Below are 22914 nucleotides of genomic sequence, written 5' to 3' on the forward strand. Positions count from 1 at the left end.
CTTTAAACTCCCTCTTCATAAGGTATTCATGAGTCCACCTCTAGCTACCCAAGAGGACATGGTGAAGTGAAAGGGTGAACTGATTTCAGTAAAGTGACAGGTGTCCTATGCCTCTGTGGGAGAGAGAGAGAGTGCTTCATTTTCTACCCAAAATGCTTCAACCAAAGTATGATGTAATGTATAATGTCCTGTATGCGAATCATTGTGTTAAAATATGAGATGAGTGAATCCAGGCAGAGACTTGCAGATTTTGATTAAAAAGCAAGACCCAGTAATCTGTTATTTTAGAAAACACTTAAAACAAAGAATAAATGAACTAGAACAAAGATCTCAAGAAAGGAAAGATGAAGAGGATTCATTTTAAATTTAAAATAAAGATTTTAGTGGAGAATATTAGCAACTTATAAACAAAAAGAAAGCGGGAGTAACAGTATTAGTATCGCACAAGGTAGGGAGTAAAGGTAAAAGCAGCACATAGAATAAAGAGAGACCCGATATCATGAAAATGGCACTATATTGAAAAAGATATAACATTAGTAAACCTAAATACAGCAAATAATAAGACAGTTCAATATGTATTGCAAAAGCTAGGAAATGCAAGGGTGATTTGATGAAAATACAGATATGGTCATTATTTTTGACCTTCTGCATCTCACCTCTCTTCCATCTTTGGGGAATTCCCCAGTTTAGCTCCTCATGGAAGACCAACTAATAATTTTGGTGAAATTTTGGGCATGTTCCTTACTACAAAGCTTCATACCTGGCTTTCCAACTCTCCCAGTGAGTCTGTGAACTTACCAGTATCTTTTTAATAAACCCTTATTCCACTTAAATTAGAATTGACTTCTGCTGCTGGCAACTAAGAACCCTGACTAAAATAGCAGTAGACCTTAATTCACTTCATTCAGAATTAAGCAGATCTACTAAACAACAGCGAAAAGAAAAGAAGAGAAGAGAAGAGAAGAGAAGAGAAGAAAAGAAAAGAAAGAGAGAAAGAGAGGAAAAAAGAAGGGAGGGAGGGAGGAAGGAAGGAAGGAAGGAAAGAAGGAAAGAAAGAAAGTAGGAAGGAAAGTTTAAAAAAGAGAGAAACGAAATGAAAGGGAGAATGAGTTCTCTCAGTCCCCAAGGCAGGGAAAGTGAGCTGCGCTGTATCCCGAGCCGCCTCCTGGCCGTGCTGTGCTCCGGTGTGGAGCAGGAGTGGGAAGGGCATAGAGGAGCCTTCTCCTGCCACCATTTAAGGGAAAAATTACCTGAAAATAACAAAGAAAAGTATGAATTATAGGTAAGAGTTGTCTCACCAGATCACACCAGAACATGTTACTAAAGGTTTACGGTAAAACAAATGAAAGGCACAACAATCTTCTGCGGAAATCCAGGGGAGTGCATTAGCATTCTATGGATGAGGGAGATCATCTTTATAAAACCTGAAATCCCAGAAGTTGGCGAACATAGAGACACTAGGCAACAACAATTAGAAGTAGACTTGGGAAAATATTTGCAGCATGTAGGACAGACCGAGGGTTAACATCTTAATATTCAAGAGTTCTTGTAAAGGAATAAGCAAAGTAAATAACCCATAAGAAAGAAATAGGCAGAGAATATGAAGAAGAAATTTAAAGATGATAATTCACATAGCTAACAAACTTTAAAAAATATACTTAAACTCTCCAGTAGTCAGGGAAATACAAATTAACAGTGAAAAGAAGTTACATCCATCTGAGTAGGAAAGGAAAGAGCTTTTGGATATATTGCTTGAGGGGATTTCTACATTATTGAATGAGAAAAGGCTGTATACTGTGATCTTAATTTTTATTATACAATATTATGTTTAAAAACCTATGGAGATATATGTATATATTATATGTGTATTTTTGTGTGTATGTATATGATTTTATGAACATGGAGAAAAATATTCAAAGATATACATTAGTAAATTAACATGGATTACCTGGATATAGAATCGGAAAGGGGAACTAAACAGAAAAGGAAAGGAAAAAAGAATACCATATAAATAGAAAGAACAACTCATTCTTTAAGGATTTGCTTTATAACATTATCATGTAGCTATGTAATACAGCGTGATACTATAGAAGGTGTAGCATAATTACAGTCAAAATAGCGAGGCACAGTCACTGCCCACTGCTCATTAGCCATATGACCTTAATCAAATGCTTACACTCTGTTAAAATGCTCTGGTGGTTGTTTAAAAAGGAAGTAACAAAATCTACAGAACTTTTATGCAGATCAAATGAGTAAGTACATGTAAAAGTAACTGGAATAATGTTTGTCCTGTAATAATAGATGCTCAGTAACTCTATTTCCCTCCTTCCCTTTAAAAATATTTAACTTTTACAATGTGATTATTAACTTTTAGATTATGTGTGGCAATCCAAGAAGCCACTCAATTAAGAACAGAAAAAACACATTTGGAAAAACAAACTCGAGAGTTACAGGCAAAATGCAATGAATTAGAAAATGAGAAATATGAAGCTATCGTAAGAGCCAGAAATAGCATGCAACTCTTAGAAGAAGCTAACCTGCAAAAAAGTCAGGTAAGAAAACTAGTTAACGCGTTTATAAAAAATAAAATCCCAAACATTCCTCGATGTGACCTAATAGGAAGGGAATCTATAACTACAGAGTAATCCACATGAAAATGAAATTGCTGTGCTCACTATTAATAGACATATTATATTCTTGATGATAGGACTTAATATCATAAAATATGATAAAATGTCAGTCCTCTCCCAAAACATATCGACATGTCAGACTTTTCTTATGTCTGCAATCCTTGCATAAGTAATCTTCATCCCCTCTAGTCTCATACTCTGAAATACTGTTATAGCTCTTTACTGCGGTATACGCTCTATTTTATTCAGTTAAATCAGACGGATCTTATTCATTTTTATTTCCCCTTTATCTCCTACACGATCACTCTAATAGAGCAGCAGCTTAATTGACAGGAATTAAATTGAACTATAAAGATTTATTAACTGGAGCCTTCATGTCACTGTTCCTTTTTTCTTGACCCTCTAACCATTGATTCCTCTGCTACCACACAGCATATTTTTATCTGTTACCACTTCCATATGGATGGTATATAAGTTTATAGAAGTCACAAAGTAGATAGATTTGTTTTTAATGTCGCTGCCTACCTTATGTAGTGATCATTTCATCATTGATTCATTTAACTGACATTAATTGAATATGTAGTGTATGCATAATACTCTGCTGGGAAATATAGAGAGTACAAAGGAAATGCTTTGTTTTATTTATATTTCCATTTTAACATAGTAGAGGGTTTTCCAAGAGAGCTATTAAAAAACAAAACAAGCTCTTAACACCTAAGTTAGCTGGAAGAATTAAGAGCAGGACAGTTTTTCAATCTCCTCCGAAGCCCAGTCATGTAAGTAATTTTACCATCCGGTCACTAAAGATGAGCACTTTGTGTAGAGCAAATGGACAGAGAAGGTAGTAGTGACACTCAGTTGCCTAACCCTCAAATCTTCCCACCCAAGTCAATAGATGCTTACAGAGGCTGTTTATGTCTATAATCTTAAGCTCCCTCTTGACTCATTGCTTAATTGCTAGAGGGCTCCCACCTTCAGGTGCTTGTTTTAAGAAGTCAGTGGTTTCTTTCAACTGATCATGCAAACAGACCTGAAGCATAGCCTAGCACAGCTGTCTTACAGTGCTTCCCCCTTTCCTCGCTGTCCATTGTCTCATAAGGCTGTTACATCAAAAAAGCTGTTACTCTTACGAGCTTACCTATTGAAGCAGGAGGAAATTTATGAAACAATTTTTAAAAAGAGATGAGAATGTGTATGGTTCTTTGGAAGATAGCAGAATCAGAACAGAAGGCCACTTGTATGTGATGAGAGACAGAGACGGAATGAGAGGGACCGACTGATTGACTGACTGATTCAGTCCTAAATTGGAGGCGTTCCAGACTTGGAAAGGTATTTGGGCTAGAGATGTAAATTTGGGAATTTTCAGCATATAATTGATATTTAAAAGTGAGATTGGATTAGAACACCAAGGGATGGATGTCGATGGAGGAAAGGACCACAACTGAATTCAGTCCCATTTTGAAGAGGTTGAGAAGAGGAAAAAAATAGCAGTGCAGACTGAAAATGAATGCTAAGTGAGTTAGGAAGTAAATCAATAGCTAAAAGCCAGGTAAGAAAGTAAAACAAGGTGGGGGAGGGGCGGGTAATCAATTATTTCAAGCATTGCTGATGGATTAAATAAGATAATTACTCAGAATCGACTCCCGTCATCGGTATGGAGCTTGCAGTTGGTAAAAGCCTGATTGCAGTGCGTGTGAGGGAGAGAGAACCGGAGATGAGCACGGGCAGACACGGAGGAGTCCTGCTCCACACGGTAGCAAAGGAATGGGTGTGACCGACAGCAGAACGAGGATTATAAGAATAATTTTTAGGCGGGGGACGAAAACGAGAGGATGGATAGAAGTAGGTGGCATCTACGGTGTTTGAGGTGTGAGGTGACAGAGACTTAATTTGAATAATACCAGATAACGGCAAGACTTAATTTGAATAATACCAGATAACGGCAAAAGGGAAATCCAAGAGATTTTCCCAAGAATATAATACTTCGACTTGATGACTTTTTTGTATAGAACTGAAGGAAAATAAAAATTCAAACATAATTCACAGATTTCCAGCTATAGATATTACAGGAGTGGTAGAAATGGCTGAAATAAATACCAGAGGAAAATAAATTTTAGTTAGGACAAGTTCAGGTGAGGAGGACAGAGAAAGTAAATATCATTCATGCCACAGGCAAGAGCTCCAGGTCGAGATGTCTACAAAGTTTAGCATAAGGTATTTGCTTTCAAGAAAGTGATTAGCAGATAGGTTTTTACCCATCTTTATTAATAATGAAGTGATCTGTAATACCATCAAATGATTATTTTCTGAAGGTTCTGCTTGAAGAGAAACAAAAAGAAGAAGATATAGAGAAAATGAAAGAGAAAATTTCTCGGCTTATGCAAGAGGCTATCATAAGAACAAGGAAGGAAGTAAGCGTTTTTAATATATTTAAAATTCAAAATTTTACAACTTAAGACTAAATGCCACCTAAGCTTTTGCCTGATGAACCTAGTTATTAACTAACAGCTAATTACATCAATTGTGCCAAACTTCAAATACAAATCATCTCAGGATAGTAGCACTCGCTTTTTGAGCTAGAGTGGGCAGCAGCGGAGGGTGGGGAGATGAGGAGGAGAGGAATATAGGCTAGGAATGTAGTGAAGATTAACACACCCGAAGCATAAAATTCAAGAGGAGGCTTAAAAAGAACCTTAGAATGCTTATGAAACAAGAAAACCTGCCGCCGCTTGCAGTATCTGAGAGCAGCGGTCCCCAACCTTTGGGCACCAGGGACCGATGCTCCTGTGAGCATCTAATGCCTGATGACCTGAGGTGGAGCTGAAGTGGTGATGTTAGCTCTGGGGAGCGGCTGCAAATAGAGATGACGTTTCGCTCTCTCACCCCCTGCTCCCCTCCTGCTGTGCGGCCCAGTTCCTAACAGGTCATGGGCCCAGGGGTTGGGGACCTCTGTCTTAGAGCATCTGAGGACTGGTTAAATCTGGTTCAACCTCTTATTTTATTGGTAAAGAAACTGAAACCCACAAGAGGTTATTAGTATAAATATATGTTACTTAATGCTAGAACTTAGACTCATTCCTTCTCCTATGATACTAAATGCAGCATTTTTTCAGTCCCGTCATGCTGATATTTATACAATTTGTGAATTGTGCAGTTGTTTGCAGTTCTATTATCAAGATTAAACCTAATATTTTTGTGTTAAAGTAATGAGCTTTTCTTGGTTTGAATTGTGAGGCTTATGAAATTGAAAACTGTCCTGGAATGTAGGTTTTGCTCTCATATGAAGAGGCAAGGTAGACATATATATATTTGCCTTGCCTCTGGTAGAGATGTGAATCAGTTCGTAAGTGGTGCAGTCAGGGCTGAAAGTGTAAAGTGAGTTCAGGAAGAAAAAAAAAACACAAAAACCCGTTTTGAAAATGAAAAACGTAAAATGCAGAATGATTAAGTAACTGGCTTAGGGTCCCTCCTCTGGGCAGAGCTGGGATGCAGGTGCAAGTCTGACGATTCTTGAGCCATATCTCAATCACTGAGACATTCTTTTACATTAATTTCTATTTTTTTATTTTTAGATATTTTCAAGCCCATTAAGAAGGTTGAAAGAAATGTACAATGAACACTTATTTACCCCTCACCTAGATAACTCTTAAAGCCTGGCAACGTTCGTTCCCTTTTGCCTGACATTCAGTCAGACTGTAAGCATCATGACACTTCACTACTAGCTCGGCGTCTGTTTCCTCAGGAAAAGGCCATTTTACTACTCAGCTACACCACTATTACCATACCTGTAAGCAATCAACATTACTTCAATACAGTCCATACTCACATTTCCCTAACATGTTCTCTATAGCTGCTTGCATTTTTAAATCCAGGATTCAATTCACATTTATGCATTATTGCATTTGGCTACTATGTCTCTTAGTCTTCATCGGTTTAACCCAATCACCTGCCTTACTCTGTATGTGACAAAGATCCTTTGTAGAATCCAAGCCAGTTGTCTTTCAGAATATTCCACATCTGGATTCATGTCACTGCTTCTTCTTAATTAGATTCCGGTCATTTCTGGCAGAGTGATATGCATACCTCCCACTTCATCACATCAAGAAGATGTAATGTCAGGTTTTGCATCAACAATGCTAAACTTGACCATGTGGTTAAAGTGGTAAGGCCAGATTTCTCCCTTGTGTACTTATAAATAATTGGGGGAAATACTTGAAGATCATGCAGGCATCCTTTTCCACCAGAATCTTTCATCCAGTGGTTTTAGCATCTGTGTTGATAATCCTTGCCTGAAATAAATATTATAGTGGTGATTAAAAATGATAATATTCTAATCCCGTTATTCTTTCTGTATATTTATTAGCTGTGATTTTTCAGTAGTGCCCTGCCCCCCTTTTTAATATCACTGTGGATTCATGAATCTTTTTAATTTTTTTATGTTATAATTCATTACCATCAGTCATTTTTATTCTCCATTTGTCTCTCTAGCTTTCTTGCATAAATGATGTTCCTCTCATCTCAGCCACATTTTCAAAGAAGCCTTGGTTATAACTTTTTTAGTTTGCCATTTTTTTTTGTCAGAGATAAGAATTAGCAAAAGCAGAAAGTCATGGTTTAATTTTTACAGTAGTATTTGCATTAAAATGCTTACCTACGTATTCATAAAGACCATAAGATAATTAACAAATTATCGAAACTAATACTTTCTTTTAAAGTGAGCTTCTAATCTTGTATGTCAGCTATACTTTAATAAAAAATAAATTTAATAAATAAATAAAGTTAGCTGCTGTAGGATAGTTAGATACACTATGTATTCCCCCACTGCATCAAATAAAGGTGTTAACTTTTTTCTTAGCTATACTTTTTTATGGACAGTATTGTTTCTCAGCTAGGTAGACTGAAGTGAACTGGTTATTTAAAACCTCATCAGTTAAAAAAAATAAAATCTAACATGCTTGCTTTTCCCCCAAGCAATTAAGTGGTAGAGTTTTAATTCCTGCAGAGTTAGTGTATAATGTTTCTTGCTGCAAAAGCATTTCTTAGGAATCTATTATTTGTCACTGTCTGACTGAAATTAGGTGATTTCCCAAGGTAAAATTTCTAATCTGAGGCAGAGTCTAAACTAAAGCCTGGGTTTTTTTGTTCCTAGTCTTGTATATCCTTTCTGCAGAGATCCCTGTCCTGTTCTATGGGTTAAAAACACTGTAACCGTGGCTGAAGTTTAAAATATTCTTGACAACATAGCTTTAAAATATGTTAATAAATTTTGTTGCTTTTAATGCTAAACCTATTTTTATCAAAGTACTCATAGTATGAGTACCCCTCATTGATTTTCTAATCATAAAATAAATTCACATTAATTTTATGGTTGATGGAGGTTGTCTTTTGCATGAATCCTTAAATGATCTCAGTGTAATTTTTCAAAAGTGTCGTGATCTCTGTATTCAGTCCAAACCTTTCTACAAACGTGAGTGTTCAACTGCCTGCTAAGATGTAGTTATCTCTCTATGTAAACAGTCCTACCTGGGGGTCTGAAACACAACATATCTGAAACTGAGCTCCCTCTCTCACACCCCGATCCCCGCTTCCTCCTGGGCTCCTTTTCATGCCTCGTATACAGATTTCTCTGCTCTTCCAACTGTTCACTCAAGAAGTACTTGTTGAGCACTTCCTATGTGCCAGGCACTTTGCTGGGGCCCTGCCCTCTCCCAGTCCCACACTCTTGCCAAGTTGATATTTTAAGTAAATTTTTATATTATTATCACTAAAAAGTAATACATGCTCATTATAAAAACAAGTAGACATATATAAAGTATGTAGAAGAAAAGTAAAATCATCTATAATTCCACACTCTTTGAACTTTCATTTGATCTCAGATTATCAATGATATAATTATCGGTAACACAAAAAATTGTGGAGATATATACACCAACCTGTGAATAGCTCTAAGCCTAGAAAGCAGAATAATGAGGAACCTTTCACTTTCGACATAATATAATTCAGCAATGTTTTAAATTTCAAAGAGTAGGTATTATTTTTTGTAAACAAACTATATATTATATATATACACATATATATACATATATTGCATCTTATAGAGCATGTGACATAACCTTATATCCATTTATATGTTTTAAACACATTTTTAAAAGTTTTTGTTTGAAAGTTTTCAGTTGTGTTGGTGATAATTGCCCCATTTATTACAGTTTGACATGTCCTCTAAATAATTCAGAATTGTTGAATTGGGGATAACTTATGTCTAATGACTTCACAAGCATCTATTTTTATTAACTAAAGTAAATATAATGACCAAATGATCACATATTTCTGGGTGTAAAATTAAACAAAAGTATGACAATAGCATATTTCTTTAAAGTACAAAAATAGCAATTTTTCATATAGCTCTCAAACAAATAAAATTCAATTTGTGAAAAAAGCATGGTTTTCTTAACTTTTGATTTTAAATCATGGCTTAAAGTTGGTCATCAAAATTTTATTTGTCCAGGTAAGCAATAAAATTATATTCGTCCAGGTAAGCAATATTAACACCATAATGGGCCTTTTCTATTCCTATTTTCTGTTAATTCACCTTGCTATTTGGTTTATAAATATCCTTACTGTCCATAAAGTTATAGAAGAAAATGTTTACATAAAGAAAGTGAGGTTGGGGGAGATAGGGATTTTAGTCCCTTTGCAGACTTCTGAGCCCCCGTCACAGCAAACCAACTCTCACATGTGTACATTTGCTCACAGAACAGCATGTGTGTTGTGTTGTATCAGATACTGACCCCCAAAAGTTCTCTGGCTTCTGGAGCAAAGATGTTCACTGGTGATATACCATCAGTGTCAGTAGCCCTACACAGTCTTTTTTTATAATTCGAATAGTTTGATTCACTGACTTTGTCAGCGTTACTGTAAAAATATTTCAAAATATATATACTACTGTGGTCATAAACACATTAGTTGCATCCTTTCTAGATACTAAAAACTTAAAAAATTATGTGAGAGGCAGACAGATACGGCTGGGCTTATAAGAAACAAAATTTGTATATTCTAGGAACCTTCATGGCTTAATTTCTCTGTGCCTTAATCTTCCTCAGCTGTAATGGGAATAATAACTAGTTCATCAAGTTGTTGAGAAACTTAATGCGATCATAACACATAAAGCACTCTGAATAGTTCCTAACACATTAAACCTCAATAAATGCTCACTGACCCATAAATAAGATGGATTGATCCTGAATATAAATATCCATAGGAAAAGTCTATATCAATTGTAATCTAAAATAGAGCTAAAATGAACCCACATATATTTGACATTCCTTCAAAAAGATAGCATATTAATTAACCAAATAAAGTTTTAAATGTTCTAAAGAAGGTTTATATCATGTTTTAGAAATAATCTCTTATAAGATCCTTGAAAATTTCCAAAAACCTTTGGGTCATAAATGTTTTGCTGCTGATACATTATCAGTATCAATATTCCTCATGGTCTTTTTAAAAAGTATGAATAGATATTAGGAAAAAAATATTGCCAGAGGAGCCACCCTGGTGAGATGTGACTAATTCTTCAAAATATTCTATACACATAAATTGCATTATTTCTGAAGATATTTAATGTTAAATAAGGGTTTTCTTTACCAAGTAATTTACTTAGCACTGATACCTGATGTGCAGTATAAAAGTATTCTTCATTTATAAAAGAAAAGTGCCTTTTAAGTTATTAATTACATTTTCAGTGTAATTGAGTTTTTCTCTTGACTTACTCTATGGCAGCAGTTCTCAAAGTGTTGCTCAGGGACGCTGCAAGATTTCACCTCCTTTCATAATTATAGGGAAGCACTGTTTGCTTTTGTCATACTCATGCTCCGTGAGTGTGCAGTGTTGTTTTCCAGGAGGTGGTGATATGTAGCAACACAGCAGGTTGAACACAGAAGTAGATATGAGAATCTGTCTTCTGTTGAGCAAGACATTAGGAGATTTGCAAAAAATGGAAAATAATCCTACTCTTCTTAAAATATTTTAATTTTGGAAAATATGCTTATTTTTTATAAAAATATATTATTTGCGTTAACCTGTATTAACTTTAATTATTATTTGTAAAGGGCTTAATACGTAAATATTTTGAAATTTTCTCCATGTTCATTTTTAAGTAATAAACCTCAATAGAAAGAACTCATCATAAACAAAGATCTTTGTTTTTATAGTGTAAAGGATCCTGGGCCAAAAAGTTTGACAAACACTGTCCTTTAGAGTGTATTATCTTGTTCTCACTATCATGATAAACTCTGACTCTTTAATACATCATGTGCTTATTTATCTTTTATGCCCTAAAAGTTACAACTTTATTTTTTATCAAAATTATTATCCTAGATGTATATATTGGATATTCATTTTTATCGTAGACCTAAATAATTCATAACTATCTTAATTTAAAGGTTGCAAACACAAGAAAACAATATAATGTACAGATTTCTCGACTATCAGAAGAACTTTCGGCCCTTCAGATGGTATGTATGTTAGAAGACATATGAATATTATTTCATACGAATATTATTTATTTTAAAGGGCAAGGTACATATTGGACATTAGTTCATTCAAAAAACATGCTAAGAACTATGCTAGATACTAGAAAAACAGTGAAAATGAAGATGATCATGTTATCTATGGTCTTGGGACTGTGGTGTAGCAGAAAAGATGGATGGTATTTATCACATTTTTCTATAATTACCTGTCTTTGACAAAGAATGCGCATGGTGCTATTGAGCGCCCAGCTACAGGTGCTACCGTACGCTGGGTTCACTTGGGAGACCACGGAGGAAGAAAAAGTATGTATGACAGTGGGAAGGAAGAAGGCAAGCCTCCAGAACGAAACGAGCCCTGGAGGGTGGAAAGGCAAAGAAGGGAAAGGAAAGAGTACTTGTGTGACTAGGGGTGGATTAAATATATAAATTTAACATGAAGATTTGATGAAATGGAATTTAATAGTCTTGCTTACCTGGAATTAAAAGTACAAGAATTTCCAAAAATTGGGAAGATGTCCGATTGATATTTAAGCACATCTGAAAGGAGGATCAGATCTTTTCCACATTCTACAAAGTCTGCAGCGTACATAATGAGCGTGCATTTGTCATCGTGTACGCGTCCCGAGACCAATAGAACGAGAGACAGTGTTACTTTTTTGTTATTTAATGTCATTTGTTTTCATGATATAGGAACATTAAGTAAAATTGATGGGATGCAGTATAGCCAATTGGTCATGTCTAATTCTTCGTGGCTTTTCAATTCTACTTCCTCTTCTATAGCTTTACTATTTTGCTTTTTCTCTTACATGGACTGATTTAGCTATCAAACGATTAACAGCTTTGAGGAAGAAGGGTCCTACTTCAGTCCAGGATCATTAATGGGTTATAAACTCTGGAAGGGGACAACATTTATTCTTTCTGTTTTCCCAAAGGAACACACACTGTATGTGACCTGCAGGGATTTTTAAAATAACTGTTAGCCGTGTAACAACCAGAGCTATATGAACTCACCTTAGAGCAAAGAATATATAATTCCAGATTATTCCAATAGATGTTTCTTAGGATTTATAATAAAACAATTCTAATTCATAGCTAAGTGGATTTTTCTAAAAATATTAAATATTATCTGATATCATATTGATTCCATGGGATAAACTGTACTAATTGAAAAGTGTTTAAATATTAAGCATTTAGAAATACTTTCGAAGGAAGACATGTTCAGCTACTTTAAAAAGCAGATTTTCTCAGGAAACTCAGGCTATAGTTTGAGGCATAATACCTTGATTTCTATGCTTACGTGCCAGTTTTACCACTTATGCTATAAAGATGAAGTCAGGGAGGGAAATTAAGCATACTTTAGCTAACTCAAATTAAATTATGTTTGCAAGAATGAGAAAAACTTATATTTTAGGTTACTGTGCAGATTTTTTTTTTTTTGATAGGTTTAAGAAAAGGCTAGAGCCAGTCTATCTCAAGCCACATGTCTCCCTGTGGAAAGCAACACACACAGCCTTTGTTCTCTCCTACATAATATACTTTCTCTAAGAATACTCAAGGTTTTAATTTGGCCAAATAGCAGAGGTTGTCGTTAATCTATAGTAAATGAGGAATAAGATTGATTATAAATGCCCAAATTTATACAAGTAAAATAAAACATTTAGTATGATCTTTTTTTGATCCTGAAGTTTTTAAAAGTCTAATTTTTAATTTCCAAATCTATGGGCATTTAGACATCTTTTTTTATAAATGATATAAATGGTATTTTTTATTTTAAAAAATTACACATGTAATTCCAGATTATTCCAATAGATGTAATAATCTGTTGGAATTAATACATGAAATACATGAAAACACCAACTATAAAAAAAATATTTGAACAATATCAAAGTGTAGTGAGTAAAAGTGATACCCCCTTTTTCATACTCTTTTCCCTGGCGTACCACTTCCTCCTCTTAGACACCACTACTGACAATTCAGTGTGTATCATTCAAGCATGTGGATATGGGTGTTGATATAGAGAGAGCCATGGGGTTACAATGTTAGTTCCTTCACTAGAGAGAGAAAGGTCAGATCACATGAAGCCTCTTGGTTCTTCTGTCATTGAGTATTCATTTGACGTCAGCAGTAGCAAAAAAAAAGAAAACATAAATCATTTAAGTGGATGAGTGGCTCAATACCAAGCACATCAGATGCTGTTATACTAGCTCATTTAGGCATCTTTTCATTGTTGCTTTCTAATCTACTTAAATAGAGGCCACAGATCATGGTCTATATGATATTGATTCTTAATATTTGTTGTGACTTTATGGTACACTATGTAATATGATTCTGCAAATACGCTGAGTACTTGAAAAAATACGTACTATCATTTGGTCATATCTTCCTCCAAAGTTAGGAATTTCAGTGGTGATTAATAGCAAATATCCATGAAAACCTATTAGTAGTAATTTTAAATGTTTGTTTTAATACAAACATTTCTAATAGAATTAGTATATTTATCTATAAAGGTTTCAACTTTTCTGTCTCATTTTAACTTTGTTTCAGATTAACTAAATATTCTTTTAGCCACTCTCATTTGGCAATGAAATTGTGAACTGGATGGAGAGAGTTGTATAGCATATTTATAACATACCTTTCTATATGCCACTTACAGATCCAGGAGTGTGACCCAACCTTGTTATTAACATCTACATTAAAAAAACGTATGGGAATCATATTGGTAGATTTAGAAAAAACATTTGACAATAACCAATACCCATTCATGATAAAAACTTCAGCAAACTAGGAACAGAGGGGAACTTGTTCAACTTGATAGAGAGTGTCTTCGAAAAACCTACAGCTGTAAACCTGAAAGCTTCCTCACAAAGATCAGAAGAGAGGCAAGGATGTCCCCTCTCACCACTGCTTTTCAACACATACTGGAAGTACTTGCTAATGCAGCTTGATCATAAATGAATGAATGAATGAATGAATGAATAGGAGGAAAGAAAAGGTATGCAGATTGGGAAGGAAGAAATTTGCTTGCAGAGGAATGGTTGTCTAGGTAGGAAAGCCAAAAGAATCAACAAAGAGACCCTGGAACAAAGAAGTTATTAGAGTAAGGTTGCAGGATACAAAGTTAACATACAAAAGTCAGTTTCTTTCTTATATACCAACAACGAACAAGTGGAATTTGAAATTAAAAATAATGCCATTTACGTTAGCACCCAAAAATTAAGTACTTAGGTATAAACCTAACAAACTATACAAGAACTGTATGAGGGGAATCGCTCTGATGAAAGATATCAAAGAATAATAAATGAAGAGATAGCCAGTGTTCACGGATAGGAAAACTCAGTATTGTCAGCATGCCAATTCTTCCCAACTTGCTCATCTAGAAAATGGAATATTATTCAGCAATAAAAACAAATGAGCTATCAAGCCTTGAAAAGCATGGAGGAAACTTTAAAGCACATTACTAAGTGAAAGATGTTAGTCTGAAAAGACTATGCCCTATATGATTCCAAATATATGACATTCTGGTAAAGGCAAAACTATGAAGACAGTAATGAGGTCAATGAGGAGAGAAGGATGACAAGGCGTAGGCAAAGCATAGAGGATTTTTAGGACAGTGAAACTATACTGTATGGTACTATAATGGTGGAAAAATGTCATTATAAATTTATACAAACCCATAGCATGTACAGCACCAAGAGTGAATTCTAATGTAAACTGTGGACTTTGGGTGATACTGTGGTATCAGTGCAGATTCATCACTTGTAACAAAATGCACCACTACAGCGGGGAATGTTGGTGATGGGTGAGGCTATGCATGTGTAGGGGCAGGAATTACATGGGAAATCTCTGTAACTTCCACTCAATTTTGCTGAGAATCTAAAACTTCTCTAAGAAATAGTGTCTTTAAAAAATCACTCAATGAGTTCTAAACATAGGAGAAATCCCAAATTTCACACCATAAAACTATCTCTTACATAGATTAGCAATATGTGTAACATTAATGTTTAGTTTCTTATACACTAATAGTTCTGTCTTAATAAAAGATAAGTTTAGATTAATTACAAAGTAGGTTCATCCAAAGCATAATTTACAATTTGTAGAAAATATCACATCCATTCTTAAAAGTAAGTCAATAAAAATAAATAACTGTGAAGAACCAGTCATTGTAATGATCAGTTGTTTTTAGTTTTAGTTTTGTTTGCATTGGCTGTTTATAAGTTTTGCCAAAAAAAATAATAATAATAACTTTTAGAATTTATATTCCTATGCTAGTTTCAGGACAAAGATTATCCTCAAGATGCTGGGCCTCTGTCTAGTTCTGTGTTTCCTTTTAAAATATGTCATAAGAGTATATTAAAAGAAAAAAATATATAGTGTGAGAAAGGGGTCTCATTTATTTATTTTTCTCTCTGGAATCCCTCCACTTCTATTACCTACCTAATTTGTTTACTTAGAACTCCTTGTCATTCTGTACTGGAGGTGATTTCTGAAATCCTAAAATAGGTAACTCTTTGAAGAGTGAGGGGTTTTTTTGTTTGCTTTTGATTTTTTTTTTAAATCAATATGGTCTTGCTGTACAGATAAATGTATGTAAATGTGGTATTCCTGTTATGAACAAATCATTCTACTCTATTTTTACTTGTTTTCTTAAGGATTTACAAATATAGTTATTTACAATATGACTTGAATTTATAGGAGTGTGCTGAAAAACAAGGCCAAATTGAACGAGCCATTAGGGAGAAAAAAGCAGTGGAAGAAGAACTAGAAAAGGTAAAAAGAAAAAGGAAAAAAATAACTGCCTAAAACCCCCAACTGCAAATATTCAAAATTCTGTCTGCTTCCATCACACTGTCTACTAGCAACCCCTATATTATAAGTATTCTCCTGGTGAGTGTTTTTATTTGCTTGGACTTTATTCAGAATCTGCTTTTAAATACTGGCATTGCCTGCATAAATTTCTTCCCAAGAGTGGCCACTTTATTTGAACTTTTTATTCAAAGGTACAAATTTTATGAAATAGCTATATTCCTTGCTTAAACCTCGTTCCAATAATATTTTGTCTGTCTTCTCTTTTTAAATTTTATGCCAACTCTGAATTTAGGTCATCTATGAATATAACAAGTATATTTAGCTAAAAAATTATAATACTCTAATGATGTACAGATTTTTATTTCATAGGGAAAATATTTACCCCAATGATATTTGAGAACAAAATATTGTGAGACGTCTATAGTTTAAAGTTTTTTCTTACTTAGATAACTTTTTTTTTTAGTGGTAAATATTCTACTCTCTGAGAGTGCCTTATGGACAAGGGGGAGACTAGATTTGATTCAGCACATACTTTTAGGTACTGCATTGGGAACTGTCGTAGAAAGGTTAAATAATTTGCTCAGTGTTAAAAAATAGTAAATGGTAGAGTCAAAGTTTGATTTTTTTCAAAAGAGATCTATGAAGCATAAAAAGCATGTGATATATCTATGCTATTGATATAAAAAGATCATAATAACATCAGATAGTAATTTACAAAGCATAGCATTGTATAATCCCATTTGTAGGGGTTATAAAATAGAAGTGTACGTGGTCATGTTCAATGTAGGACCTTCATGGTCACCACTGTCCTTCAAGGTTGGTGCCTTCTCAGTTTCCATCAGATGTGTCCCATTTAGATTACTACCTGCTGCGCATCAGGGCTTGGGATGAATTTTTAATGTCACATAGCATAGGTTAAGGAATAGGCTTTACTGAGGAAATTTAAACTTACAAGGCTAAAAGCAACAGGTAAAGAGAAGGCACAGGCAAGTACTGCAGGCTAAGTGTGTTTTAGTAGCAGAGCGTTGATGTGCTGATAGTTTGTCTTATAGAGCAGGAGTGACAAAGGAGCCTTGTCATTGGGAGAAGACACAGGTTCCTTTGTCCAGGCAGTCTGGGTTTGAAAGGTAGCTGTGTGTAGGACTGAAAATGTGAACTGCCTAGCACTTGGAGACCTTGCAGTTCTCAGGAAGTTACAGCCTCTGTGTTGCGGGAGAGGAGTCAGTCTCATGGGAAGCTGAGCTTGGGTACAGCCACTCCTGCTGGGCAGGGGGAACCGCCACTCCAGCCCGATCATTGTCGAGTTAACCCGGACTAGGATTGTGGAGTCACTTTCAAGTAGTTCTGCTCATTGCACCCCAGAATGCATTGCACCCCAGAATGCATCCGTGTAGAAATGTAGAATTGATGTGAGGGATATTCATCCAAGAATCGAAGCAGTTATCTCTAAGTGGTGATAGAGTACTCGTTCCTTACTTCAGCTATTTTACATGTCTTTTTAAAATACTAAAACTATTTAAATAATTTACATGAGCAAGGATAATTTCAAAAAATACGCAATTATTATTTTATAAGTCAATTTTTAACATCACATTTTATAAATGTGAAACAACCAAAATTACTTATTGATATGTTTTAATATGTTATGGTGGAAACCGATGAACACACGATCGTGGATTTTGATTTCTCATTGATTTCAATTTTTTAACCTATAATTTCTTAAGACAGTTCTCTTCTGTAAGGTAATATACATATAAGCCTCTTCTGCAGGTTTACCATGAAGGCAGAGTAAATGAAAGTGATTGCAGAAAACTGGAAGAAATGCACCAAAGATGCCTCGTTGCAGAGCGACACAATGATGATCTTCAGCTAAGACTTAAGACAGCAGAAAATAAAATAAAACAACTTGAAATAAAGTAAGATGTACTTTAGGATTTTTCTATGATGACATTTTCAGAATTAATACAATTTTTGACAGATTCTTTACTTTTTTATAGGCATTATAATTATATCTTATGTTAAAAATAACTTTAGCACAAAATAGATTTTTTCAAGATCATTTATTTCTGAAGACTAATTTCTATAGGAAGATAATATTTAATAGTACTATACCATTTTATTTTAAATTTCTCCTTTCTGGCAGTTAAATAGGATGTATATACGTGGCGTCATTTACCTTGTTTCTCTGTCCCATGTAGTTCCTAAAAACTGGTAATTAAATCAAGAGGCTTGATAAGATCCAGTTTCTTTTTTTCTTTTTTTTGGTAAGAATTATTCATAGGTGGTGATATTTTGGACTTCTCTTTAGAGACACATAATGTGTGTTTGTTTCTGATTTTAGCATCTTTCTGATTTTAGGATCCTTCGATGATCATTGCTAGATTCATCATTTTATTAGAAACTTTGTTAGCCGAAGTTGAGATGGAAAAGAAAAATCTACAGATATTATGGGAAATGAGAGCCTTATATATTTCCTGTGACACCTGTTGACTAGGGGATATTGACAGTATTTGATTTTCTGAGATTGAAAAGATAAAAATTTAAAATAAGAAGAATAAAAGTTAGCAGTGTAGTGAAGCAATATACATGTTTGGAGGTTGTATCACCCAATAAGCCATTGTAGAGAAAGTTTAAGAAATATAACCTATTTAAACTATTAAGTAAGAAGTTTATAGAATTAGAAGTTTATAAAAACTATTTCTAAGACATATATGAAGTAGGTCTTATAATCTGGGAATATGGTCAGCTAATGTCTTTTCGTTAGTTAATGAAGTAGTGGAGTTTTAATTATTTCCTACTTCGCCTCTCTTACCATCGGCTTTAGTTCGTCCTCTTAAAGTCCTCTTGACATAATGATTCTCAATGTTAGTAAAAATTTGAAAGAGATTTCACATAGATTTCCTAGGTGAATGATAACACTTCAGTTTATCTCTTCTTAGTTAAGATTGCTAAATAGAATGTATTTGCCTGGCATAACATAACATTGTGACATCACATATTTTAAGTCTACAGTGGAGAGAAATGGCTCAGAACGAAGAAAACAAAAGTCTATACTGTAAAATATACAGACTTCTCGACTTCTACTACTTATCACTAAATTTAAGTTTCTTTTGTTTTTTTTTTTTAATCAGTTCCTCAGAAGAGATATCACGTTGTCAAGAGATGGTTCAGAAACTTCAGAATGTATTGGAGTCCGAGAGAGAGAACTGTGGATTTGTCAGTGAACAGAGGCTAAAACTTCAGCAGGAAAATGAGCAGTTACAGAAGGAGACTGAGGATTTAAGAAGGATTGCTCTCGAGGCTCAGAAAAAGGCAAAATTTCAGGTATTTACAAGACGAGTTAGAGTTAAATGTGTGCTTGCAAAAATCAAAATATTGATGCTGTTTAGAGAGACTTAGTAAAACCTTTTGAAGGCCTTTTTTTTTTTTTTCTTTGCCTTCTCATCAGATAGCACCAAATCATAATGCAGAGTGTTAAGCAGTCTTTTCTATATTGTAAAACTTGGCAAGCATACTTGAAAATGATTGCTTTCACTATCTACACACAACAAAAATGACCTTCCAACCATGAAGTACACTGATATTCCTGCCAAAGCAATTTAAGCAGTGCTAGCAGGACTATAGATTGGATAACTTTATACATGGCCATCCTTTCTTCTGCTATAATAGCCTCTTGAAAATCGAACTCTAAAACTAGGTGTGCATAGGGTGCTGCATCAGTATGCTCTGAGAAGCCCTCATAGGCAGTCTAAAAATTCCCTGCTAGGAAGAAGGCAAGGGACAAAAGTCCCCTCTATAAGAAAACTCCCCTTTGTTCCCTCCCTCGCTTCTTCCTTCTGTGCTCTGCTGCCGACATACTTCGTTCGGCAGGAGGAGAGTTGTAATCTGTTTAAGGGCACTTCACGAAGCACGGTATCACCATCGGCATGTTGCTTGCCTTTCCCTATTCCATGAGATTTGAAAAAAGTAGCATTAACTCTTAATGATAAGGATCTGTATCTTCTGGTTTCATAGTAAGGACACAGAGTAGTGGTGCTAATGTTTCACTTTGGTTTTGTTACTATGAGGACTCATAAAAAGTCACATTCCAACCTTATTCATATCAACATGTATTTATTGAATGCCTTCTATTGCAGGTATTAAACGCTGTAGTTACTTATAAAAACTTGAATTCTGAAAAAGAGAGCTTTGTATATCATACAAAGTAGTTTTTACTTTATGCTTTAGTCTGTGGGAAATCTTCGAAGAATAAAGGGAAAAAATCATACTACCAGATATCAAGACTTGATATAAAGCAATTAAAACAGTATGTAATTGACATAAGAATAATCAACTTGATCAATGAAAAAAAAAAGTCCAGGAACAAACTCATATTTCATACTCACCTCATTTATAACAAACGCACCATTGCAGTTCAATAAGAAAAGAATTATAACAAATGCTACTAGATCATTTGGGTCCATATTTTAAAAATAAACCTTGATTGACTCTTATATCACACCATACATGCAAATTACTTTAAGTTGCCTTGTAGACCTAAATGCAAAATATAAAACAATGGAGCTTCAAGGAGGAAATCTTCATGTCCTTGATTAAGAAAGACTTTCTTAAACAGAACACAGAAAGCAATAATCATAATGAAAAGATAGGTGAATTGGATTTCATTAAAATTAATGGTTGACATCAAAAGATATCAAGAGAATGAAAAGTGGATGAAAATATTATAATACAACCAAAAAAAAGAACTCATATCCAGAATATAAAAACAACAATAAGGAAATTATTAATAAGGAAAAAAATGAAGGAAATATTTCCTTAATGGGTGAATATTTAACCAATAGATGAGAAAGAACTATCTCAGCAAAACAAGAAATGGAAGAAATTGCAAATGAAAATATTGATGGATTTAAGCATATAAAATTTTAAAATATTTAATGCCATTTTTAAATGTTTAAAAAAGAAATAAACGGAGAGAATTATTTTAATAAATATGACAACAGCCAGAGACCATTCATATATGTTTTTAAAAATATAAAAGAAAAATACTTGTAACCCAATAGAAAAACATGCATGAGACATGAACAGAATTCACCAACTAAAACATATTGCTAAAACAACTTTTTAAAAGTTTAAACTCACAATTAACTGCAAATTATCAGTGTGTGTGATATGCCACTGAAAGTATAAAATAGTACACATTTAGAATATAAAATTTATTCTTAAGAAAATAATTAAAATATTTCATAATTAAAGAAATTCATTGAAAGATTACTTATAATAACAAATTAGAAACAACCTCTTTAAAAATAAAATAACAATTATGGTAATATAAAAAATACTGTGTAAGTCTTTAAAAACCATGCTTTCAAATAATTTGTAGTGCATTCATACTATGTCCTAAAGCTTTAAAAAAATTAAGAAAAACATGCATACATATTTACATATAGTCATGCACTGCATAATAACATTTCAGTCAACCTCGTATGGCAATGGTCCCATAAGCTTATAATTGAGTGGAAAAATTCCTATTGCCTAGTGACGTCATAGCCATCATAGCACGTGTTTAAGCAAACCTACTGCACTGCCAGTCATGTAGATGTATATAGCACATGCAATCGCAGTCGTAGGCTATGCCAGATGTCACGTGTGATGCACTCCATGATGATTGCACAATGACAAAATCACCTGTCCTATCCATGCATTTCTCAGAAGGGATCCCCGTCGTTATGTGACATATGACTGTACACGTTGTACTCTTGTATGCATTGTAATCTCAATTTATAAGTTCATAAGTGGTGACAAAATGGAGATAAAGACCAGACGTATTTATTATAAGTCACACTATCACAGTCAGAGGCTACACTGTTTCCTATGCCAGCAGTTTGTTTTTGTTGCCAAACAGTATTGCTGAGTAGTAGTAACCTCTTAACTAGCTGTCATTCTGTTTTATGGAGGAGGAGGGCTCTCAGGGAAACGGCTTTATTGCTGATTCTTTCTTCAACAACATAGGAGCCTAGTACTACGCTTAGCTGCCTTTCCCGCCCTTGAAAAAGAATGATCTTCCGTAGATAAACTGAAAGGAGCCCAAAGGATCAAGACAGTGGGATACTGAGAAGTCGGTTGGCTGGGAACCTTAACAACTTATTATATGAAGCTTTCACTTGACGTTAAAGCCACTGCATTTCTTTCAGCTCTAGCCTTCCCTTTTCCTAACTCCTCCTTTCTTTCTGCTAAGGCTCTCCATTTCTTTGATCTAAGTATCCCTCATAAGTGTGTAAAATTAGGAAATGAATAATTTTTAGCAATTGTATATACCTGTGTGAGTAGTTCTCTTTAGAGGAAGGGCACAGAGGAAGAAGGGAGGGAGACTAAATCCCTTCTCCTACCCAGCACTCTGAATTTTAACATCAGTGGGACTTCTGTTGTAGGAGACCAGTCGTTGTGGCCCTTCGCCTTCCAGCATCAGGGCAGACCTATCCAGTTTAATAGTCGTAATGGCATCACACTATCAGCTAAAGAATCTAGGAGTAAATTTTAAGGACTAAATTTTAATGCCAAAAAAAAAAAGGCCATCATTTATTCAGTTTACAGATGTGTTTTGACGAGCTTACTATGTTTCAGGTTCTAAAGATGCAATAGTAAACAAAAAAGACATGACACCCACCCTTAAAAATTTATTAGGTGGGCAAACTTTAAACATGTTTACAAACTAATAAAAGCTTTTTAGGGAAAGCAGAGTAAGAGCTTCTAACAGAAGGACTTGACTCTGTCTAGATAGATAGGGAGAAAATTACTCTGTAGAAGCAATAATTGAGCTTAGTTCTAAAAATTGAATAAAAATAACTAAGGTAAGCAGAAGAGGAAGGATTATCCCAAGCAAAGGGAACAACATGTGAAAATAACCCCCAAATGAGAAAGCATTATGGCAGAAATAAAGAAGTAGGCAGAGACTA

At 34.4% G+C, this 22914-nt stretch overlaps 1 protein-coding gene across 3 annotated transcripts in view; it reads left to right on the top strand.

Moving 5' to 3' along the window:
• The window catches only part of SCLT1 (sodium channel and clathrin linker 1), a 122361-nt gene that overhangs the window by 56980 nt on the left and 42467 nt on the right, over positions 1–22914 (top strand). Inside the window, exons 12-17 of one of the 3 annotated variants that reach the window (XM_011362101.2) lie at positions 2375–2552; positions 4943–5041; positions 11069–11140; positions 15848–15922; positions 17732–17877; positions 19093–19285. In XM_011362101.2, coding sequence (XP_011360403.1) covers positions 2375–2552; positions 4943–5041; positions 11069–11140; positions 15848–15922; positions 17732–17877; positions 19093–19285 — 763 coding nt within the window. The remainder of the gene's footprint in view (positions 1–2374; positions 2553–4942; positions 5042–11068; positions 11141–15847; positions 15923–17731; positions 17878–19092; positions 19286–22914) is intronic. The other 2 variants (XM_011362102.2, XM_023531770.1) reach the window with 2 other exon arrangements.

This window comes from Pteropus vampyrus, unplaced genomic scaffold (assembly GCF_000151845.1).
Source record: "Pteropus vampyrus isolate Shadow unplaced genomic scaffold, Pvam_2.0 Scaffold73, whole genome shotgun sequence".
NCBI lineage: Eukaryota > Metazoa > Chordata > Mammalia > Chiroptera > Pteropodidae > Pteropus > Pteropus vampyrus.